Source organism: Phascolarctos cinereus, unplaced genomic scaffold, assembly GCF_003287225.1.
Source record: "Phascolarctos cinereus isolate Bilbo 61053 unplaced genomic scaffold, phaCin_HiC Scaffold_726;HRSCAF=1367, whole genome shotgun sequence".
Classification (NCBI taxonomy): Eukaryota; Metazoa; Chordata; class Mammalia; order Diprotodontia; family Phascolarctidae; genus Phascolarctos; species Phascolarctos cinereus.
The window spans coordinates 381,504,203-381,522,016 of record NW_027556098.1 but is presented as its reverse complement, the minus strand read 5'-3'; the positions used below and the strand labels follow the sequence as shown (position 1 = coordinate 381,522,016).

Below are 17,814 nucleotides of genomic sequence, written 5' to 3'. Positions count from 1 at the left end.
CCGTGACGTCACGCAGGAGGCAGGTAAGACGAGGGGAGGGCGGAGCGGTCACGGATCCCAGGGACAGTCTCTAAAGAGCCGGACAGAGGCGAATGCGCAGGCCGAGGAGGAGGAGAAAACGGAGGAGGAGGCACTACGGGACGGCACCTCCCGGAGGGCGGAGCGGAGGGACGGCCGCAGTCAGGTGACCGGAGCCGCTGGACTGCTGGAGCCGGGCCGGGCTGCGAGAGCCGAAGCTGCTGCGGTTGGAGCCGTCTGCCTGCTGCATGCGGTAAGTTGGGGACAGGGAGGCGGCTGGTCCAGGGCTAGGCATCCCTGATGCCCGGGAACCCCCCAGTCTGCTCCCCCAGCTTCCCAGGGCCACTGCCCAAACTGGCGAGGGCTTCACTTTTTCTTCTTACAGAGGAGGCATTGGAAGCTCTTTGAGATCCGGGGCTTGCAGCTGGCCCTGGAGGGATGGGTAGGATGGTGCCCTGCGTCCTCCCATACCGGGGCTTGATGCCCCCTGGTCCGGCCCCGGGGCCCCGGGAAGAAAGCAGACAACAACCCCCAACTCCCACCCCGGCGCCCTGAGACCCTTCATTGGGTTCCCGGCGTGTGGACCTGAAAGCAACCTGAAGGGAGTCTCTGGTCTAACATTGCCCTTTTTTCAGATGAGGAAACTGAGGCCCAGGGACAGAAAGGGATCTGCCTGAGGTCTGCCTGAGCTAGGATTCCGATTTAGGTCTTGTTTATGCCGGTCCCAGCCTGGAGTCACAGCCTCCTGGGCAGGGAAGGACTGAAGCTTCCGGGCAAGGCTATCATTTTTCCCTGGAAGGGATCCAGTAATCCGGCAGGTGTGGGAGAGCAGTCCTGGGGACCCAGAAGTCCTGGGCGTCTTGACTCCCCACCCCCATTTTCCTTTCCCTTCCATCAGCCAAGCAGGGCATTAATGAGCGTGCCTAAGCTGTCTGGTGAGGATGTGCTGGCACATTTCCAGATGTATTGTAAACATCAAGCCACATTAGGAGGTCAGCCTCTTACCTTGGATTGTGAGAAAGCCTGACAATCAGCCAGCATTTATTAAGCACCTACTGTGTGCCAGGCACTGTGCTGATTGAAAGAACTATAAAAACAGGCAAAAGACAGCCCCTGCCCTCAAGGAGTTTACAATTTAATGGGGAGAGATAAATAAATATACATAAGCTATATAAAGGATACTAGGAAATAATTAACATAGAGAAAGCACCAATTGCTAAGCAGTCTTGGGGTCTCCAAGGACCTAGCTCCAGAACTTTAATATCCCATAGAAAATGACTGGATATACAACTATGTGCCCTGTGTGCAGACCCAGCCCTAGACCTAGAGATCTCTCCTAAACTCTGTCAAATCAAGAGAAAGATTCATCACCCAAATGAGGTCAGCATGATATCAATCAATTTAACTAGCATTCATGAAGCACCTACTATGTGCCATAGTTGGAGCATACTTGTTTGCATGTTGTCTCCCCCATCAGATGGAAGTGCTTCTTGAGAATGGGAGCTATCTTTGGCCTTTCTTTGTATCTTCAGAGCTTAGCCCAGTGCCTGGCACTTAGTCTATATTTAATAAAGGCTACCTTATTGAATGATGAATTGATTTAATTTCTCAGTACTCTTAGCAACACTTTAACTTACTAACAAGTTTTTGGTCTTCTTTGATGGGGGGAATTTCCATCCTGATAGTTCCTGTTAATGAAATAATAAGTTTGGGTAAAATAATAATTAAGTAACAGATCTGACAGATTTCCTAAACAAGATCAGTTACATGAATAACTAGGCTCCCATTGCTGAGACTTGGGCTCCAAATTGCTGTGCCCTCTCACTGAGCAGATGATTCCACTGTTAGTGTATATACTATAGAGACTTCACGGTTAGCATATGTTAGTGGTGTCAGACTTAAAGTAGAAATGGAGTTACTAGACTGTACATAAGAATTCCAGCCTCCTCATATTGACTTTAAAAACAACATATGAACATTATCTATGTTTGATTGTATTTTTACTTATTTTGTTAAATATTTCCCAATTTCATTTTAATCTGTTGGGCAATACTCAAGAGTGTTGTGTGCAGGCCATGTGTGCAGACACCTCTAGTATCAGTAATAAGTGAGGTACACTCCATCCCTTGCCTTTTCTAAAGGCTAGACAGGGATTTCAAGGTTAGACTCCTCCAAACTGCAGCCCAGGCCCATTGTGTATTGGGCTGATCCAGGATTTTGGCATTGGACCTGGGCTTTCTGAACCCTCAGTGGCTTTGTTCAGGCAGCATCCTGGTGAGGGTCTAGACAGTGCTGAGCATTGTGGGACTCTGTGTGTGTGTGTGTGTGTGTGTATGTATAGTTGGGTATTGGGATTGAGGGGTCACCATGGCTGCCTAGTTATTGGGGGGGGCAGGTGCACAGTAATGGAACTGGACTCTCACAGTTGGGGGAAGGGTCTCCTGACTGTGCTGAGTTCTCCAAAAAGACCACCATCCACTCTGTGGGCATGTAAACTATGGAGGAAAGGTTTGAGTGAAGATATAAATGAAAGTCATTTTATTAGGTTCTGGTTTTATTAAGTCCTTGCTGTTCCATAAACAAAGTGCTCTGTCTCCCTGTCTCTGGGCATTTTCTCTGGCTGTCCCTTGTACCTGGAATGTTCTTCCTCCTTGTCTCGGTCTGTTGCCCTCCCTGACTTCCTTCAAGGCCCGAATAAAATCCCATCTTTTACAGGAATTTCTTCCTGTCCTCTCTTAGTTCAAATGCCTTCAATCTCCCAAGTATTTCCTATTTAATCCATATATAGCTTATTTGTACATATTTGTTTGCTTGTCACAGCCCCCCCCCCCCATGGTTTGCTTTTTGAGGGCAGGGACTGTCTTTTGCCCTTTTTTTGTATTTTCAGAGCTTAGCACAGTGCCTGGCATATAGTAGGCACTTAATAAATGTTTATTGACTGGTACTTAACAGAGTGCTCAGCCCTGAGGATACAAATGTGAGGAGATAACCTGCCCTCTAGGGGCTTCCATTCTAATGGAGGAGACCATAACAATTGAGAAGTGGAGGGCTGTTTTATTTGGAAGTCCTTGCAGAAGGTACAAGTAGGTAGGGAAGTGGATAGTGAGCCGGGAGGACTCATTTTCTAGAGTTCAAATCCGACCTCAGATACTTACTAGTTATGTGACCCTGGGCAAGTCACTTAACCCTTTTTGTCTCAGTTTCCTCATCTGTCAAATGAGCTTCAGAAGGAAATGGCAAACTAGTATCTTTGCCAAGAAAACCCCCAATGGGGTCATGAAAAGTCAGACAGGACTGAACAAGGAGAGAGTGAGGGCCAAGGAGGCAGGAGCATAGGATGGATAAAAGGATGTATGTGAGAGGTGTCCTGAGAGTAAAGTCAAATGAGTTAATATATATAAAGTGCATTGCAAACCTTAAAGTGCTATATACATGCTCGATTCTGTTATTAAGACAAATAGTGGATGGAGTTAGGCTTAAGTATAGTGGGTCACTGAGGCAATCACAATTCCATTGCAGAAGGGCCTCTAGGGAGTTCCAGGCATAAAAGGGCTAAGTCCTCCGAGGCTTGTTTTCTGGTTCAGTCTGCTGAAGAAGACATTTCCCCAAAGGAGATATTTCTGATACTGCTTGGAATGAGATGCCTGATAGTAGAGAACCTTCTTAGATCCCTGGAGAAGTATTGGAGAGAAGATTGGAGTTTCAGGTTTCAGACTAGTGTACTTGGAAGGGACTGCACATCTTTTAATGGAGGGAAGAATATAGTGAATGTCCACCCTAGGAGAAGCTCTTTAGCTACAAAATGAAGTGGGAGAGAGTAGGAGTTTTGAGCGAGATGACCTCTGAACTCTTATTCTGTATTTTTATGAACTTCCAAGGTAAAAAGCAGAGTTTTCAAGGGGTTAGTTCACTGCTGTCTCCTACCAGTTTGGGAAGAGGCTAACGAGACTCTTTAAGGAAAACCCCATCTTACCTTTTACTCAGAAACCAGCCTTTTGGTGTACCCTGGAAGAAAAATTATGCTCTGAACTGGCCCAGAGGCCTTTGGAGTCTCCCATAGAGTTCAGAGAAAGGAGAATGAAGCAGGAGAGGAAAAAAAGCAGTGGTCTGAGGCTTGATAATCTGCCTAGAGCCTCACAGGATAGAGCCAGAAGGATCCTGGGGAAGGAGAGACACACCCCACCCCCTCTTTGAGGAACAGGCATTTATTAATTAAGAGCCTAATTGTTTTTGTTTTATTTTTTAGTGTTTAACACTTTTTAATGTGGCTGGAGCTTCAAGATGTAACTTCTCTGATGCTAATGCTTTAAAGAGTGACATACACAAGGATCCTATGCAAGGTGTTTTTTTTAATTTATTTTTTGTTACATTTTGAGTTCTAGGTTGTTTCTCTCCCTTCCTCCCAATCCAACATTAGAGAAGGCCAACATTTTATATTTATGTGTGTATGTGTATTTATGAGAGAGAGAGAGGTGAAGGGGAGGAGGAGGAGGAGAAGAGAGAACCATACAATATATTTCCATATATCACTTCTTTCTCTGGAGGTGGATAACATTTTCCTTCATAGTTGATCATGTTACTCAGAATAGCTTAGCCATTCACAGTTACTCTTTGAGCAATATTGCTGTTACTGTATATGACGTTCTCTTGGTTCTGCTCATTTCTGCATTATTTCAGGTAAGTCTTCCTACGTTTTTATGAAACCAACCTGCTTATCATTTTTTATAGCACAGTAGTATTCCATTACATTCATATACCACAACTTTTTCAGTCATTTCCCGGTTGATGGCCATCACCTCAGTTTCCAGTTCTTTGTCACCACAAAGAGAGCTGCAATAAATATTAGAACATATAGATTCTTTTCCTTTTTCTCTGATCACTGTATATACATCACCTGATTTGACCCTCGAGATGATCTGTGAGGTTGATGCTATCATTAATTTTCTCCCATTTTACAGATGGGGAACCTGAGGTTAAGAGCTTTTTTCCTTTTTTGTTTTTTTGATTTCTTATTTTTTTCTCATTCTAATGTAGCATTTTATTTCCTCCCAATTAACGTGTAAAAACAATTTTCTACATTCATTTTTAAAATTAAGTTCCAAATTCTCTACCTCCCTCCCCACCCCTCTATTGAGAAGGCAAGCAATTTGATATAGGTTATATATGTGTAGTCATGCAAAATATATTTCCTTACTAGTCATGTTGTAAAAACAAAAAACTAGACCAAAATTAAAAATCCAAGAAAAATAAAGAAAGTAAAAAAAGTGTTTTGATCTGTATTCATACTCCATCAATTCTTTCTCTGGGAATGGATAGCATTTTTCATCATAAGTCCTTCAGAGGTGTCTTGATCATCTTACAGTATTGTTGTTACTATGTACAATGTTCTCTTGGTTCTACTCATTTCACTTTGCATCGCTTCATGTAAGTCTCTAGGTTTTTCTGAAAGCATCTAACTCATCCTTTCTTACAGCACAATATATGTTTTTTTGATCATGGCTTTCAGGAAGTCCAGTAATTTTAAAATTATCTCTCCTGGATCTGTTTTCCAGGTCAGTTATTTTTTCTAATGAGATATTTCACATTATCTTCTATTTTTTTTTCATTCTTTTGGTCTTGTTTTTATTGTTTCTTGATTTCTCATAGAATCATTAGCTTCCACTTGCTCAATTCTAATTTTTTAAAATTTAAAATTTTTAAAAATGAATTTATTTAGTTTTAGTTTTCAACATTCACTTCCACAAGATTTTGACTTCCAAATTTTCTCCCTATCTCATCCCTTCCCCCACCCCAAAATGGCATGCATTCTGAATACCCCTTCCCCTAATCTGCCCTCCCATCTATCTCTGCCCCACTTCTCTTATCCTCTTCCCCTTCAATTTTCCTGTAGGGCAGGATAGATTTCTATACCCCATTGTCTGTATATCTTATTTCCCAGTTGCATGTGAAAACAATTTTTTTTAACATTTGTTTTTTAAAACTTTATGTTTCAAATTTTCTGCCTTTCTCCCTCCCCCACCTACCCTCATTGAGAAGGCAAGCAATTCGATACAGGTTATATATGTGTAGTCATGCAAAACACTTCCATAGTAGTCATGCTGTGGAAAACTAACTATATTTCCCTTCATCCTATCCTGCCCCCTGTTTATTCTGTTCTCTCTTTTGACACTGTCCCTCCTTAGAAGTGTTTGCTTCTGATTACCCCCTTTCCCAATCTGCCCTCTCCTCTATCATCCCCTGTTCTCTTGTCCCCTCCCCCCCCTTTTCCTGTAGGGTAAGATAGATTTCCATATGCAATTGAGTGTGTATGTTATTCCCTCCTTAAGCCAAATCCTATGAGAATAAGATTTACTCATTCCCTCTCACCTTCCCCCCAACCCCTGTCTCCTCCACTGTAAAAGTCATTTCTTGTCTGTTTTATGTGAGATATTTTACCCCATTCTACCTCTCCCTTTCTCCTTCTCCCAGTATAATCCTCTCTCATTCCTTAATTTTATTCTCCAGATATCACCCATTCATCTTCAACTCACCCTGTGCCTATGTATCTATCTGTCTATAGATACATATAATTTTTTCCCTCCAACTACCCCAATACTAACAAAGGTATCATGAGTTACAAATATCATCTTTCCATGCAGGAATATAAACAGCTCAACTTTAATAAATCTGTTATGATTTCTCTTTCCTGTTTACCTCTTCATGTTTCTCTTGAGTCTTGTATTTGAAAGTCAGGATTTTCTGTTAAGCTCTGGTCTTTTCAGCAAGAATGCTTGAAAGTCCTGTTTCACTGAATGACCATTTTTTCCCCTGAAGGATTATACTCAGTTTTGCTGGATAGGTGATTCTTGGCTGTAATCCTATCTTCTTTGCCCTCCAGAATATAATATTCCAAGCCCTCTGATCCCTTAATGTAGAAGCTGCTAAATCCTGTGCTATCACAATTGTGTTTCCATAATACTTGAATTGTTTCTTTCTGGCAGCTTGCAATATTTTCTCCTTGACCTGGGAACTCTGGAATTTGGCTACAATATTCCTAGGAGTTTTCCTTTGGGGATCTCTTTCAGGAGGTGATTGGTGGATTCTTTCCATTTCTCTTTTGCCCTCTGATCCTAGAATATTAGGGCAGTTTTCCTTGATAATTTCTTGAAAGATGATGTCTAGGCTTTTTTTTTTTTGATCATGGCTTTCAGATAGTCCAATAATTTTTAAGATATCTGTCCTGGATCTATTTTCCAGGTCAGTTGTTTTTCCAATGAGATATTTCACATTGTCTTCTATTTTCATTTATTTATTTATTTTGTAGCTAGGCAGTGGGGTTAAGTGACTTGCCCAGGGTAATACAGCTAGTGTTATGTGTCTGAGGCCGGATTTGAACTCAGGTCCTCCTGAATCCAGGGCCGGTGCTCTATCCACTATGCCACCTAGCTGCCCCTATTTTTTCATTCTTTTGGTTTTGTTTTACAATGTCTTGATTTCTCATAAAGTCACTAGCTTCCAATTTCTGCACTCTAATTTTAAAGGAAGTATTTTATTCAGTGAGCTTTTGGACTTCCTCTTCCATTTGGCCAATTCTGCTTTTTAAGGCATTCTTCTTCTTATTGGCTTTTTGGACCTCTTTTGCCATTTGGGTTAGGCTGTTTTTTAAGGTGTTATTTTCTTCAGTATTTTTTGGGGTTTCCTTTAGCAAGCTGTAGACTAGTTTTTCATGATTTTCTTATATCACTTTCATTTCACTTCCCAGTTTTTTTTTTCCTACTTCTCCTACTTGCTTCTTAAAATCCTTTTTGAGGTCTTCCATGGCCTGAGACCAGTTCATATTTTCCTTTGAGACTTTTGGATGTAGGAGTTTTGACTTTGTTGTCTTCTTCTGAGTGTGTGTTTTGATCTTCCTTGTCACCATAGTAGCTTTTTATAGTTAATTTTTTTTTCTGTTTGCTCACTTTTCTAGCCTATGTCTTGACTTTTAACTCTTCGCTAAAGTGAGGCTCTGCTTCCAGGGTGGAGGGTACACTGTGCCAAATTTCAGGGCTTTTGTGCAGCTGTTTTCAGAGATACTTTTAGGGAGCCATATGACTGTATCTGGTTGTGAAAGAAACCTAGAAGCAGCTTCCCCTTTGTCCCCAACTTCTTGAGAGGAGTTCTCTGGGAGCCCAGAGCAGCTACAACACCCCAGTCATTGGAAGCTGCCTTTCAGCTGTGCAAGAAGTTGGGGACAAAGGGGAAGCTGCTTCTAGGTTTCTTTCACAGACAGACACAGTCATATGGCCCCAGCTTCAGCACTGAGCCTGACACATTGTGAGCTTTCTTTAGCCTTGCTGACATGACCACACTTGACTTTGTATCCCAGCACTGAGCCTTGTGTTGGCATGGAAAAGCAGATTCAGTTAACTGTTTACAAATCATTTGATCCGCCACCCAGTAGGGGAGATGTTCTCATCATCCACCTTTTAAAGATGAGGATATTGAGGTCTAAGGAAATTGAGGTCTAAGAGCAAGTGGCCAGAGCCAGGCTTTGACTCCAAACCTCTCATCCTTACAGTGCTAACTAGGAAGGGCAGTTAAAACTCGTTCCTCCGGTCTGTATCCAGGAGCAATTATCTCTTTTTTCCATCCAGACTGGGTTAGCCAGGGTGTCTGTTTAATCTGATTATTCTTGAGAGGGCGCAGGCGCTGGGGGTTGATTAGAGAGCAGATGAGGTCAAGATTGGTATTTAGAGAAGTGGCCCTCTTCATCCTCCTCCTAACCCTGACCCCCAGGAGCCTTGGAGGGGCTGGTTCCAGGCTCTGGTGCCTTCCTGCCCTAACCTGGAAGTCCTTTCAATCATAATCATAATCACAACTAGTATTCATATAGCACTTTATGGTTTACAAAGCTTTTTCACATATGTTATTTCACTTGATGCTTACACTAACCCTATAAAGTAGGCAATAAAATCCCCATTTTACAAGAAACTTTGGCATAATTACAATAATAACAATAGCAGCATTTATAAAGTGCTGTGTGCCAGGCACTGTGCTAAGCAATTTGTAATTATTATCCCATTTTATCCTCGTGATAACCCTGGGAGGTAGGGGCTGTTATTAAGCCCATTTTACAGATGTGGAAGCTGAGGCAAACAGCTGAAGTGACATGCCCCGGGCCACACCGCTAAGTAAGCATCTGAGGCTGGATTTCTTGACCCCAGCACTGTGGTCCACCTAGTTGCCTGTAATATCGATATAGTACTTTAAGATTTATATATGTTTACTCCTTTCAGAATGCTCTCCACCCCCACCATGGTCTGGAAGAACTTTGGCTCCAGAGTGCTTGCCGCAGAGAACTTCTCCAGTTGTCCCAATGGCTCCCCTTGGATCTGGGATGTGTTCAACGAGTGTGCCCAGGATGGGTGGGACATAGCCAGCGTGATCCTGGGCCTGACTTCAATATTATGTTTTATTGCTGCTGCCTTCCCGTAAGTCGAGTCGGGGACCAGTTAGCCCGTGCGGCCAGCAGGGACTGTCAGCTTCTCTTGAGCTGAGGACCTACGGACCCTTAATCTGGGGAAGAGAAAGGGGCCTTAGCCAAGAGAAGAGAAAATGCCTTGTGGGGTTTGGGAGGGAGGAAGGAAGGACAGCCAGGCCTCTGGCTGCCTTCTGCAAGTATGTGAGGCCTGTCAAGTGGAGAAGGGTTTGTCCTCAAGAAACAGAACTAGGATGCAGTGGGGGAAGCAGAATTAGGCCTGATATCAGTGACCAACCATTGGATTCAGTCTGCAGTGGAATGAGCTTATTTGGGAGCTCGCGAAGCCCCCCATCCCAGCACACGGCAAGCAGGATGCCCACTTGTGAGGAATGCTGCAGACGGGATTCTTGGTTAGGGCCAGCTTGGGCGAGATACGCTTCTAGTGCTAAGATTCTGTGATGCTGTGACCTCCTCCCTTTCCCTGCTTCAGACTCCCTGTCCCCATCAACACAGACCTCAGCCTGAGTGTTGAAATGGTTACCTGCACTCCCTTGCCTGTCACTCAGCGTCTCTGAGCTACTGTAGCCTCTGCCTGCCCTTGCCTGATCATGTCCGAAGTCGAGCCTGGAGCGAGACCAGCAAGAGACTTCTTTGTCTTAGCCCTCTGGCACTCGCTATTTCCCATCTTGAATGAATAAGTGAGAAAGTTAGTCAAAAAGTATTTATTAAACATTTACTGCATGCCAGGAAGCTTACAGAGCTCTGGAGATCTGGTGGAGAGATACCAAAAGACCCTTTGTCCTTTTCCTGATTTTTCTGATGACATTTATCATCATCATCATTATTATTATCATTGGAGGCACTGATGTTAAGTCACTTGCCCAGGGGCACACAGCTAGAGAGTATCTGAGCCTGGATTTGAATTCAGGTTCTCCTGACCCTAGGGCCAGTGCTGTATCCACTGCACCACCTAGCAGCCCTCTGATGACATTTAAAGGTAGACTGGGGCCCAGGTTGTGAAGGGCTTTAAATTCCAAACAAAAGAGTTTTATTTTGATCCTAGAGGCAAATAGGGAGCCATTGAAACTTCTTGAGCAGGGGAGTGACCTTCTCTGCCTCTCTAGCCTCACTTCCTTTGTTTTAAACAGTTAACAAAAGATTTACTTAGCCATGGTAGGGGGAGGGTGTTCAGATCTGGGAAAGGACGCTCATGCAGAACAAAGCGTTGCTTCATGTGAGCTCAGCTTTTTTCACTGAGATGATCTAGGGTCTGAAGGCTCAGGAAGGGGCTCCAACCTCTTGGGTCTGGGCTGCTTTGTATTCAGATGACCAGGATGCTATGCCTCAGCCTTAGGCCTCTGAGCCAGTCAGATCTCCAAGACAATTATGATATATTTTAAGGACAAATTAGCCTATCTTGTATGGGAAGGGGGAACATGGTACCCACCTCACTCCACCCCATGATGGTGAAGTCTTCCAGGTCTTTTAGGTGAGGAATGTCAAACTCAAAGAGAAATAGGGGCCCCTAAACCGTACATGCATAGTGACTTAGATAATCATGTAGTAATATTATCTACATTTTGCTGCATTTTTGTTTATCTTGTTCAGTATTTCCCAGTTAGCTTTGAATCTGGCTTAGGCTGCACTTGAGGGTGTTGTAGGCCCTGGGCCGGGGTAAGGGATTGGGCTGCATGTTTGACCCCTCTGCTGCTTGAAGACTTTAGGACCATTACTGGACAGCCCTGTCCTCCCATCTCCATTACTTTTTATATCCAGTCAATTACCTGGACTTGAGTCTACCTCTGTGGCCCCCCTTCATCCACTCCTTTCTCTCTGTCCCTGTGGCCACCCCCCTAAATCTGGGCCCTCACTCCCACCTGGACTAATGTAACGCTCATCTCACAGGTCTTCCCCTTCCAATCTGTTCTTTATGCATTCATTGGAATAGTCTTTCTCCCATAGGGAGGCAGTGTGTCACTGTGGAAATCGAGTGCCAGGCTTCAAGTCAGAGGGTCTGGCTTTAAATCTCAGTTCTTCTTATTTATGTGACCATAGGCTGCTCCCTTTACTTCCCCATCGGCAAAATGGGCGGGGGGGGAAAGTTGTGCACAGTTGGACTAGACAGCCTGTGAGAGCCCTTCTGACTCATTCTAAGTCACGTCTCCTATCTAAACCTCAGTTTCCTCATCTGTAAATGAGAGGTTAGACTAGATGCCCTTTGAGGTCTCACCCAGCTCTATGTAAATCCATGAACCTGTGAACCCAAGTATGGCTAGTACCTTGGAACCTCTTTATTAAAGCAGAGTCAGCTCTGACATCACTGCAGTACGCAGGAAGGTTCGGGGTCAGAAGATATTGGGTGAGGAAGGAGTAGTTCTTGTGAGGGTGATGGCCTTCTCTGTCTTCCACAGCCAGTACGTCAAGGCCTGCAGGACGGGCAACATGGACCAGGCCATCTCCATCTGGTTCTTGATGGGTTGGCTAGGTGGAGACTCCTGTAACCTCATTGGCTCTTTCCTCGCCAATCAGCTACCTCTGCAGGTATCCCTTTATCCTGGGTCCTGAGATGGCCTGGCAGGACAGGCAGGGACGAGGTGTCCCTGGGGCCCAGCCTTGTGGGGTGGGGACATGGGGGAGGGGAGCCTGGGGTAAGAGCCCAGGGCTGGGAGGTCTGCCAAGGCCAGTGGTGACCTGTGTGGGCCCCGATATCCTCATCTGGTTGTGCCAGTCTTTAAAGTCTAGGTGTTGAGGTGGAAAGTGCTAAGAATTCAGAGAGTCAGTGAAGACTTAAGTTCAGTTCCTTCTCTGGACACTTACTAGCTGTGTCCACCTCTTCAGGCCTCCCTTCCATAAAACTTTGAGGCTTAGAAAGTCCTTTACTCACAACCACGCTGTGAAGGAGGTGGTGTAAATATTATTGTCTGCATTTTACAGATGAGTAAAGGGAGGTCCAGAGAGGGCAAGCAACTTAACCCAGGGCCCCTTGGCAGAGTTTGGACTCAAACCTAGGCATCTGATTCCAAGTGGATACCGAGGCAAATCATAGTCTCTTTCTTAATGTCAGGTGGGAAAAAAATCCCCCCTGGGGGATCAGTCTCCCCAAACTTAGCCAGGTTGGTCCTTGTACACTAGATGTACAGCTTGGCACTATGCCCATGGCCAAGCTTCCCCATGTGCCCAAGCTTCCATTCCACCAGCCTTCCCTTTGAGAGCCCAACATCATCCTTCCACCCGTGCCCTCTTCCAGCAAGGGTTATTGAGGCTCAGAAACCTATCTGTGCCTTATGAATGAGAGTTAGTTGATGTCTTGGGTTTTTTTGCAGACGTACACTGCCATCTACTATGTGCTGGCTGACCTCCTAATGATATCTCTCTACTTCTACTACAAGTACAGAAATCGGCACTCCTTAAGTGAGTGGTGGGTGGGGGAGGTGGGGACCGTTCTGTCATTTGGGGCCCCAACAGTGACTGGGAGGGAGAGAACCACATGGCCCATTCTCTGGGTCTTCATTCTCTGGAGAAATTTCAGAGGCCCTCTATGTGGTTTTGAGGTCTTTTATCTCCTAAGATAGGGAACTCTTGAGAAATCTACTTATTGTAGGTCTAGAGATCTACTTGTAGATCTAATCCTCCAGGACCATCTGGGGGCCTTGCCTGGGGCTCCCTTTCCTGTTCCTTTCTTTTTTCTTTTTCTTTCTTAATTTTGATGTTCTCTGTGGGACTGGCCCTCTGATAAGCCCCTCTCCCTGGCCTTGCTCTGCTCTATGCATCACCACCCAGTTCCTTGATGAGATGAAACTCTCCCCCAACTCTTTTTTTTTTTTTAAGTCTGCAGAATTTCAGTTTAAACACTGTCCAACCCATCTTTTCTCAGTCTCCCAAATTTCCACTCAGAGGCATGACTTTGAAGTCGGGCTGTTCCCACCCACACCCTCATCGAGCAGAGGGACAAGGGCCCAAATCTCTAATCCCTAGTATTGTCTTGTGTGCAGTATCAGCCCCCATCAACGTAGCCTTCCTGTTCATCTCCTTCGGAGCAGTATCAGCCAGCCCCCTCCTCCTGCAGCTCAGCCCCTCAGTCCCACAGGAGGTCTTCCGGAGCAGGACCCTCATGAATATAGAGCCCACTGATAAAGTAAGTCCCAAGGGATGGAGGGAGGTTAAGGAGAAATGACCTTTGAATGGGGGAAGGGGTTAAGGCAGGTCCACTCTGAGCCCGGGCAGTGTCTCTGGTCCACAATGAGCTGTTGAGCAGTGGGACTCCCTAAAAACAGGTAGGTCAGTCAGGGTGTCCCCCAACACCCAGAATGACTCTAGTCTGCCAAAAATAAAGCTTTACACTTGGAGTCAGATCCTGGCTCTAACTCCCTTGTTGGGGAAATTATAGGATCATAGATTTAGGGCTGGCAGAGGTCTCAGAGAGTATCTGCCCAAGATCTGGAGGCACAGAGGACATGGTTCAAATCCTGGCTTCATCACTTACTAGCCCTGTGACCTTGGGCGAGTCTGGTAACCTCCCTGGGCTTTGTTTCCACAGTCTCCTAAATGATGGGGTAGATTTGGTGGCCTCCGAGGTCCCTTCTGGCCTCAGAACTGGGATCTGATGAAATGTCAGGTCTCCTAACAGCTGGTTCTGTCCCCCTCTCTCTGACCCAGCCCTTCACCAAGCAGGAGATCATTGGCTTCACCATTGGCTCCATTTCCAGCATGCTGTACCTGATGTCTCGTCTGCCTCAGATCTACACCAATGTAAGTACCGTTAAGGGAAGGGCCTTGTTGCACCAGGATGCCACCTCTCACCTTCTGTGTCCATCTGCGTCCCTTCTTGTCCTCCTGAGGCGCCCTTCCATCTCTCACTGGCTGTCTGGTCAGTTCTCTGGCCTGTCTTGGCAGGGGAATGGTCCTTTCCCAGGGATGGGTGATAATCAGAATCAGGTGGGGCCTCTTCACCTCCAGAGTGAGTCTTGGTCCTCAAGGTGATTGCATCCTCCCCCAGAATGGCCTGGACATCTTCATGGCCTCATAGATGGATGCTGGAGACTGGTTGGGACTCCCTGACTTGTGGAAGGAACCAGAGTTCCGGGGCCTGGGCCCAGTGGACTGGCTTCTTGGGGTTCTTCCCAGTCTGTGGAGAAGGTTCTAGGGGAGGTGGAAAGGGAGCCTGCTCTGGGCACTGAGAGACTGGGAATCAGGATTCCTGGGTCCCACAGTCATTGAAAGCATCTGTTCCTTCCTGGATCTGTGGCTGCCCTTTGTTTTAACTTGGAGCCAATGGGGAGGCCCTTCCATAGAAGGCACAAAGCCAGTTGGTGGCCCAGGCTTAGCCGGCCCGTTCTGCTCTCCTAGTTCCAGAGGAAGTCCACCCAGGGTATCTCCTACTCCCTCTTTGCCTTGGTGATTTTGGGTAACATGCTGTACGGGCTGAGCGTGCTCCTGAAGAATCCTGAGGCCGGGCAGACCGAAAGCAGCTTCCTTCTCCATCACCTCCCCTGGCTCATCGGCAGCCTGGGCGTGCTGCTGCTGGACGTCATTGTATCCTTGAGCGTTAGCCGCTGGAGGCAGACAGGGTGGCGACCCCAGGGCCGTGCATGGCGGGGGGGCTCTTTGCTTCCAGTGAGAAGAAGCTAGCCATGACCATCATGCCCGCTAAGCCTCAGTTTCCCTTCTGTAAAATGGGGATGATGACATGGACTGGCCTCCACGCAGGGCTGGTGTGAGCCGAATGCTCTGTAAGTTATAAAACAACATGGAAATGTGAGCTCCTAAAGGCAGTGTGGTATAGTGGATGATGGGCAGCTGGCTTTGGGAAGCAGCCGAGAGGGAGCAGAGAGTGTTGGGCTCAAATCCCACATCTGACCCATGCTGGCGGCATGACCCTGGGCCGGGAATTTCACCTCTCCGGGCCCCCAGGAAACTTTCTAAGACTCTAAGCTGCGGAGAAGGTGCCAGCCTGCCCTACAGAAAGGGAGTCTGTGCTAAGCTTGTTTTTGATGGCACACGAGACAGGCATGGGGAGGGGAGGCTGGCATGTGGAGCCAGGTGCTTTAGGGAGCAAGCTAACCTCCATTTCATTTGAACAAATCGTTACTGCTCCAGTTAGCCTGTATCAAGTGCTACGGGAGGGGAAGGGAGGGTCAAGAAGATCCGCATTCAGATCCATCTTCTAACATATATTGGCAATGGAATCCAGGGCAAGTGAGTTCAACCTCTCTGGCCTTTTCTGTAGTACTTAGCGTTAGAATGGAAGCTTCTTGAGGGCAGGCACAGTTTTGGCCTTTCTCTATGTTCCCAGCACTTAGCACAGAAGCTGGCACGTAAGTGTTTTTAATAAATGCCCCTGGCTGGTTGGGATTCTTGTGGGAGAAGGGGCAGGAGAGGCAACCAATGAAATCACAGACCCTTCAGCCTTCTTGTGTGAGTCTTTACAGAGTGCCCAGGCCTGTGCTGGGCCCTATACAGGATGTAAGGCATGATCCCTGCCCCCAAGTTTACCTTCTCTTATGGAAGCAAAGGGGTATAAACATCTATGAAATAAATACAGAGCGATTTTGTCAGAGAGGGAAGTACCATCACCTGGGGAGGTGGATGAAAAGTTAAGAAATAGTCCCTCCCTTGGAGAGTTTGCAGCCAAATAGAGGACTAGGACATAGAAATAACTATAATGCTCATTATTTCATGATAAGTGTATTTAGAGAGAGGTGTCAGTGAGGTGTTCTCTGAGGTCGTGGGGGGAATCTGGAAGGTCTTCCTGGAGGAAGTGACCTTTGACTTCAGTTGCAAAGGCTACTCAGGAGGAGAGGGGGGAGGGGAGAAGCAGGGGGCATTCCAGGATCTGACGCTTCCAAGGTAGGGGATGGGGCAGGGAGCGCAACGGGGAGCTGAGGTGGGCCCTGCCCTGTGGCTGTCCTTGACTTTGTTCTCCAGATCTCCATTCAGTTCCTCATCTATAGAAAGCAGCCCTCCTCGGCTGAGAGAGAGCCCCTGCTGGGCCAGAATCCCAGCTGATCGTGTTCCAAGGCCAAGACCAGGATGGCCAAAAGAACCAGGCAGACACTTCGGCAAGGGGAGAAGCATGGAAGGGAGACGGTGGTGCTGTCGCCCTCCAGTTGGGACTGGTTTAGGTGCTAAGGAGGGAGAGCCAGGGCTAGCAGGGCTGAGGGGAGCCCTGAAACCCTCCTGTCTCTTGCTGTCCTCCAGCCTGAGTCTTCTGCCCTTAGATTTCTGCAAGCCTCCATGAGCCTGCTCCCCTCCTTCTGTGAGCCAGGACTGGCCTCCCTAAGGACCAGACCCCACTGGCCCTGCAGCTTAGATCTCAGGCTCCCAGGCAGAGCAGGATGGTCAGGGATTTGTGGTCAGATCACCAGGATGTATCCCCTTGCGCCCTCCCTTGGCTGGGTTACACTCTCCCCAACCCCTGACCTCCCCAGGGGCTGGCTTCTGGTCCCCACAACTCAGCTAGCAGTTTCTCCTTCCCTTATATTTTACCCAGCATCAGATTTGCAAGTAAAATCCATCCACACGGACGGCCCTCTGGTTGTATTTCTGATTCCAGCTGGGTGGGGGGCATTTTGTGCCGAACTCTCCGTATGTCCTCTGCCGCTCTTGGGGGGGAAGAGGAAAAGCAAAGCTCCTTGGGCAGACTTGTGCCAGAGCTCGTGGGCAGGAGCTCAGTAAACTCCCAGCATGCAGGTGGCCATCATGGGCTGGCTCCTGCAGACTGTCTTCTGTGAGCATCCTTTGTTGATGTCATACCTGGAGGAGGAAGACTGGCCTGAGGAAAAAGGATTAAACTCTTTCTGTTTGGCCCCAGAATAAGGGTAGGAGGCCTTTCCAGCTATTTGAGGAATAAAGGATGCTTAGCTTTGGTGGAGAGAACAATTAATAGTTGTAGTAGTAATAGTAATAATAATAATAATAATAATAGTAATAATAATAGCAATAGCTAACATTTCTCTAGTGCTTACTACATGCCAGGCACTGACTTTACAAAATACTTTACAGTAGTTTGAGAAGACTGAGCTGCCACATGTCTGAAGGCTTGTCCTGTGGAAGACAGATTAGACAGGTTTGCTTGGCCCTGGAGGGTAAAACCCTGGAAGGAGTGGCAGATGAGAATTGCAGAGAGGCAGATGTTGGTTGGACCCTGGGGAAAACATCCTGCCAATGACAGTCATCCCTGATTGGAATGTGCTGCCTCAGGGGCCAGTGGCCAGCGAGCCTCCGGTAGAGGGAGGTTGGATCACCTTTTTTCCCAGGAGAGGAGGTCAGGGTTTCTGCTTCAGATGGGTTGGGCTGGTGACCTCTGAGGCCAGTCCTCTCTGACTCAGATTCTGTAATGCCCCACGGAGGATCAG

General features: G+C 46.7%; 1 protein-coding gene across 2 annotated transcripts; it reads left to right on the top strand.

The window, feature by feature from the left end:
• Nucleotides 1-78: 78 nt before the first annotated feature.
• SLC66A1 (solute carrier family 66 member 1) lies at nucleotides 79-16,983 on the top strand. 2 transcript variants are annotated; one of them, XM_020973137.2, is made up of 9 exons: nucleotides 79-271; nucleotides 4,265-4,358; nucleotides 9,276-9,470; nucleotides 11,872-12,001; nucleotides 12,784-12,871; nucleotides 13,453-13,595; nucleotides 14,117-14,209; nucleotides 14,807-14,992; nucleotides 16,385-16,983. In XM_020973137.2, exons 3-9 carry the CDS (start codon nucleotides 9,277-9,279, stop codon nucleotides 16,463-16,465), a joined length of 915 nt encoding a protein of 304 aa, XP_020828796.1. In that variant the 5' UTR covers nucleotides 79-271; nucleotides 4,265-4,358; nucleotide 9,276; the 3' UTR covers nucleotides 16,466-16,983. The 2 variants fall into 2 exon arrangements, with proteins under 2 accessions (XP_020828796.1, XP_020828795.1); XM_020973136.2 differs by lacking the exon at nucleotides 4,265-4,358.
• Nucleotides 16,984-17,814: the final 831 nt, after the last annotated feature.

What these genes read in the sequence shown, in the direction of transcription:
- SLC66A1 (XM_020973136.2), top strand. An exon ending in CCAATCAGCTACCTCTGCAG is followed by an intron (nt 12,002 to 12,783) that starts GTATCCCTTTAT and finishes GTTTTTTTGCAG; the next exon opens with ACGTACACTGCCATCTACTA. An exon ending in ATATAGAGCCCACTGATAAA is followed by an intron (nt 13,596 to 14,116) that starts GTAAGTCCCAAG and finishes TCTCTGACCCAG; the next exon opens with CCCTTCACCAAGCAGGAGAT.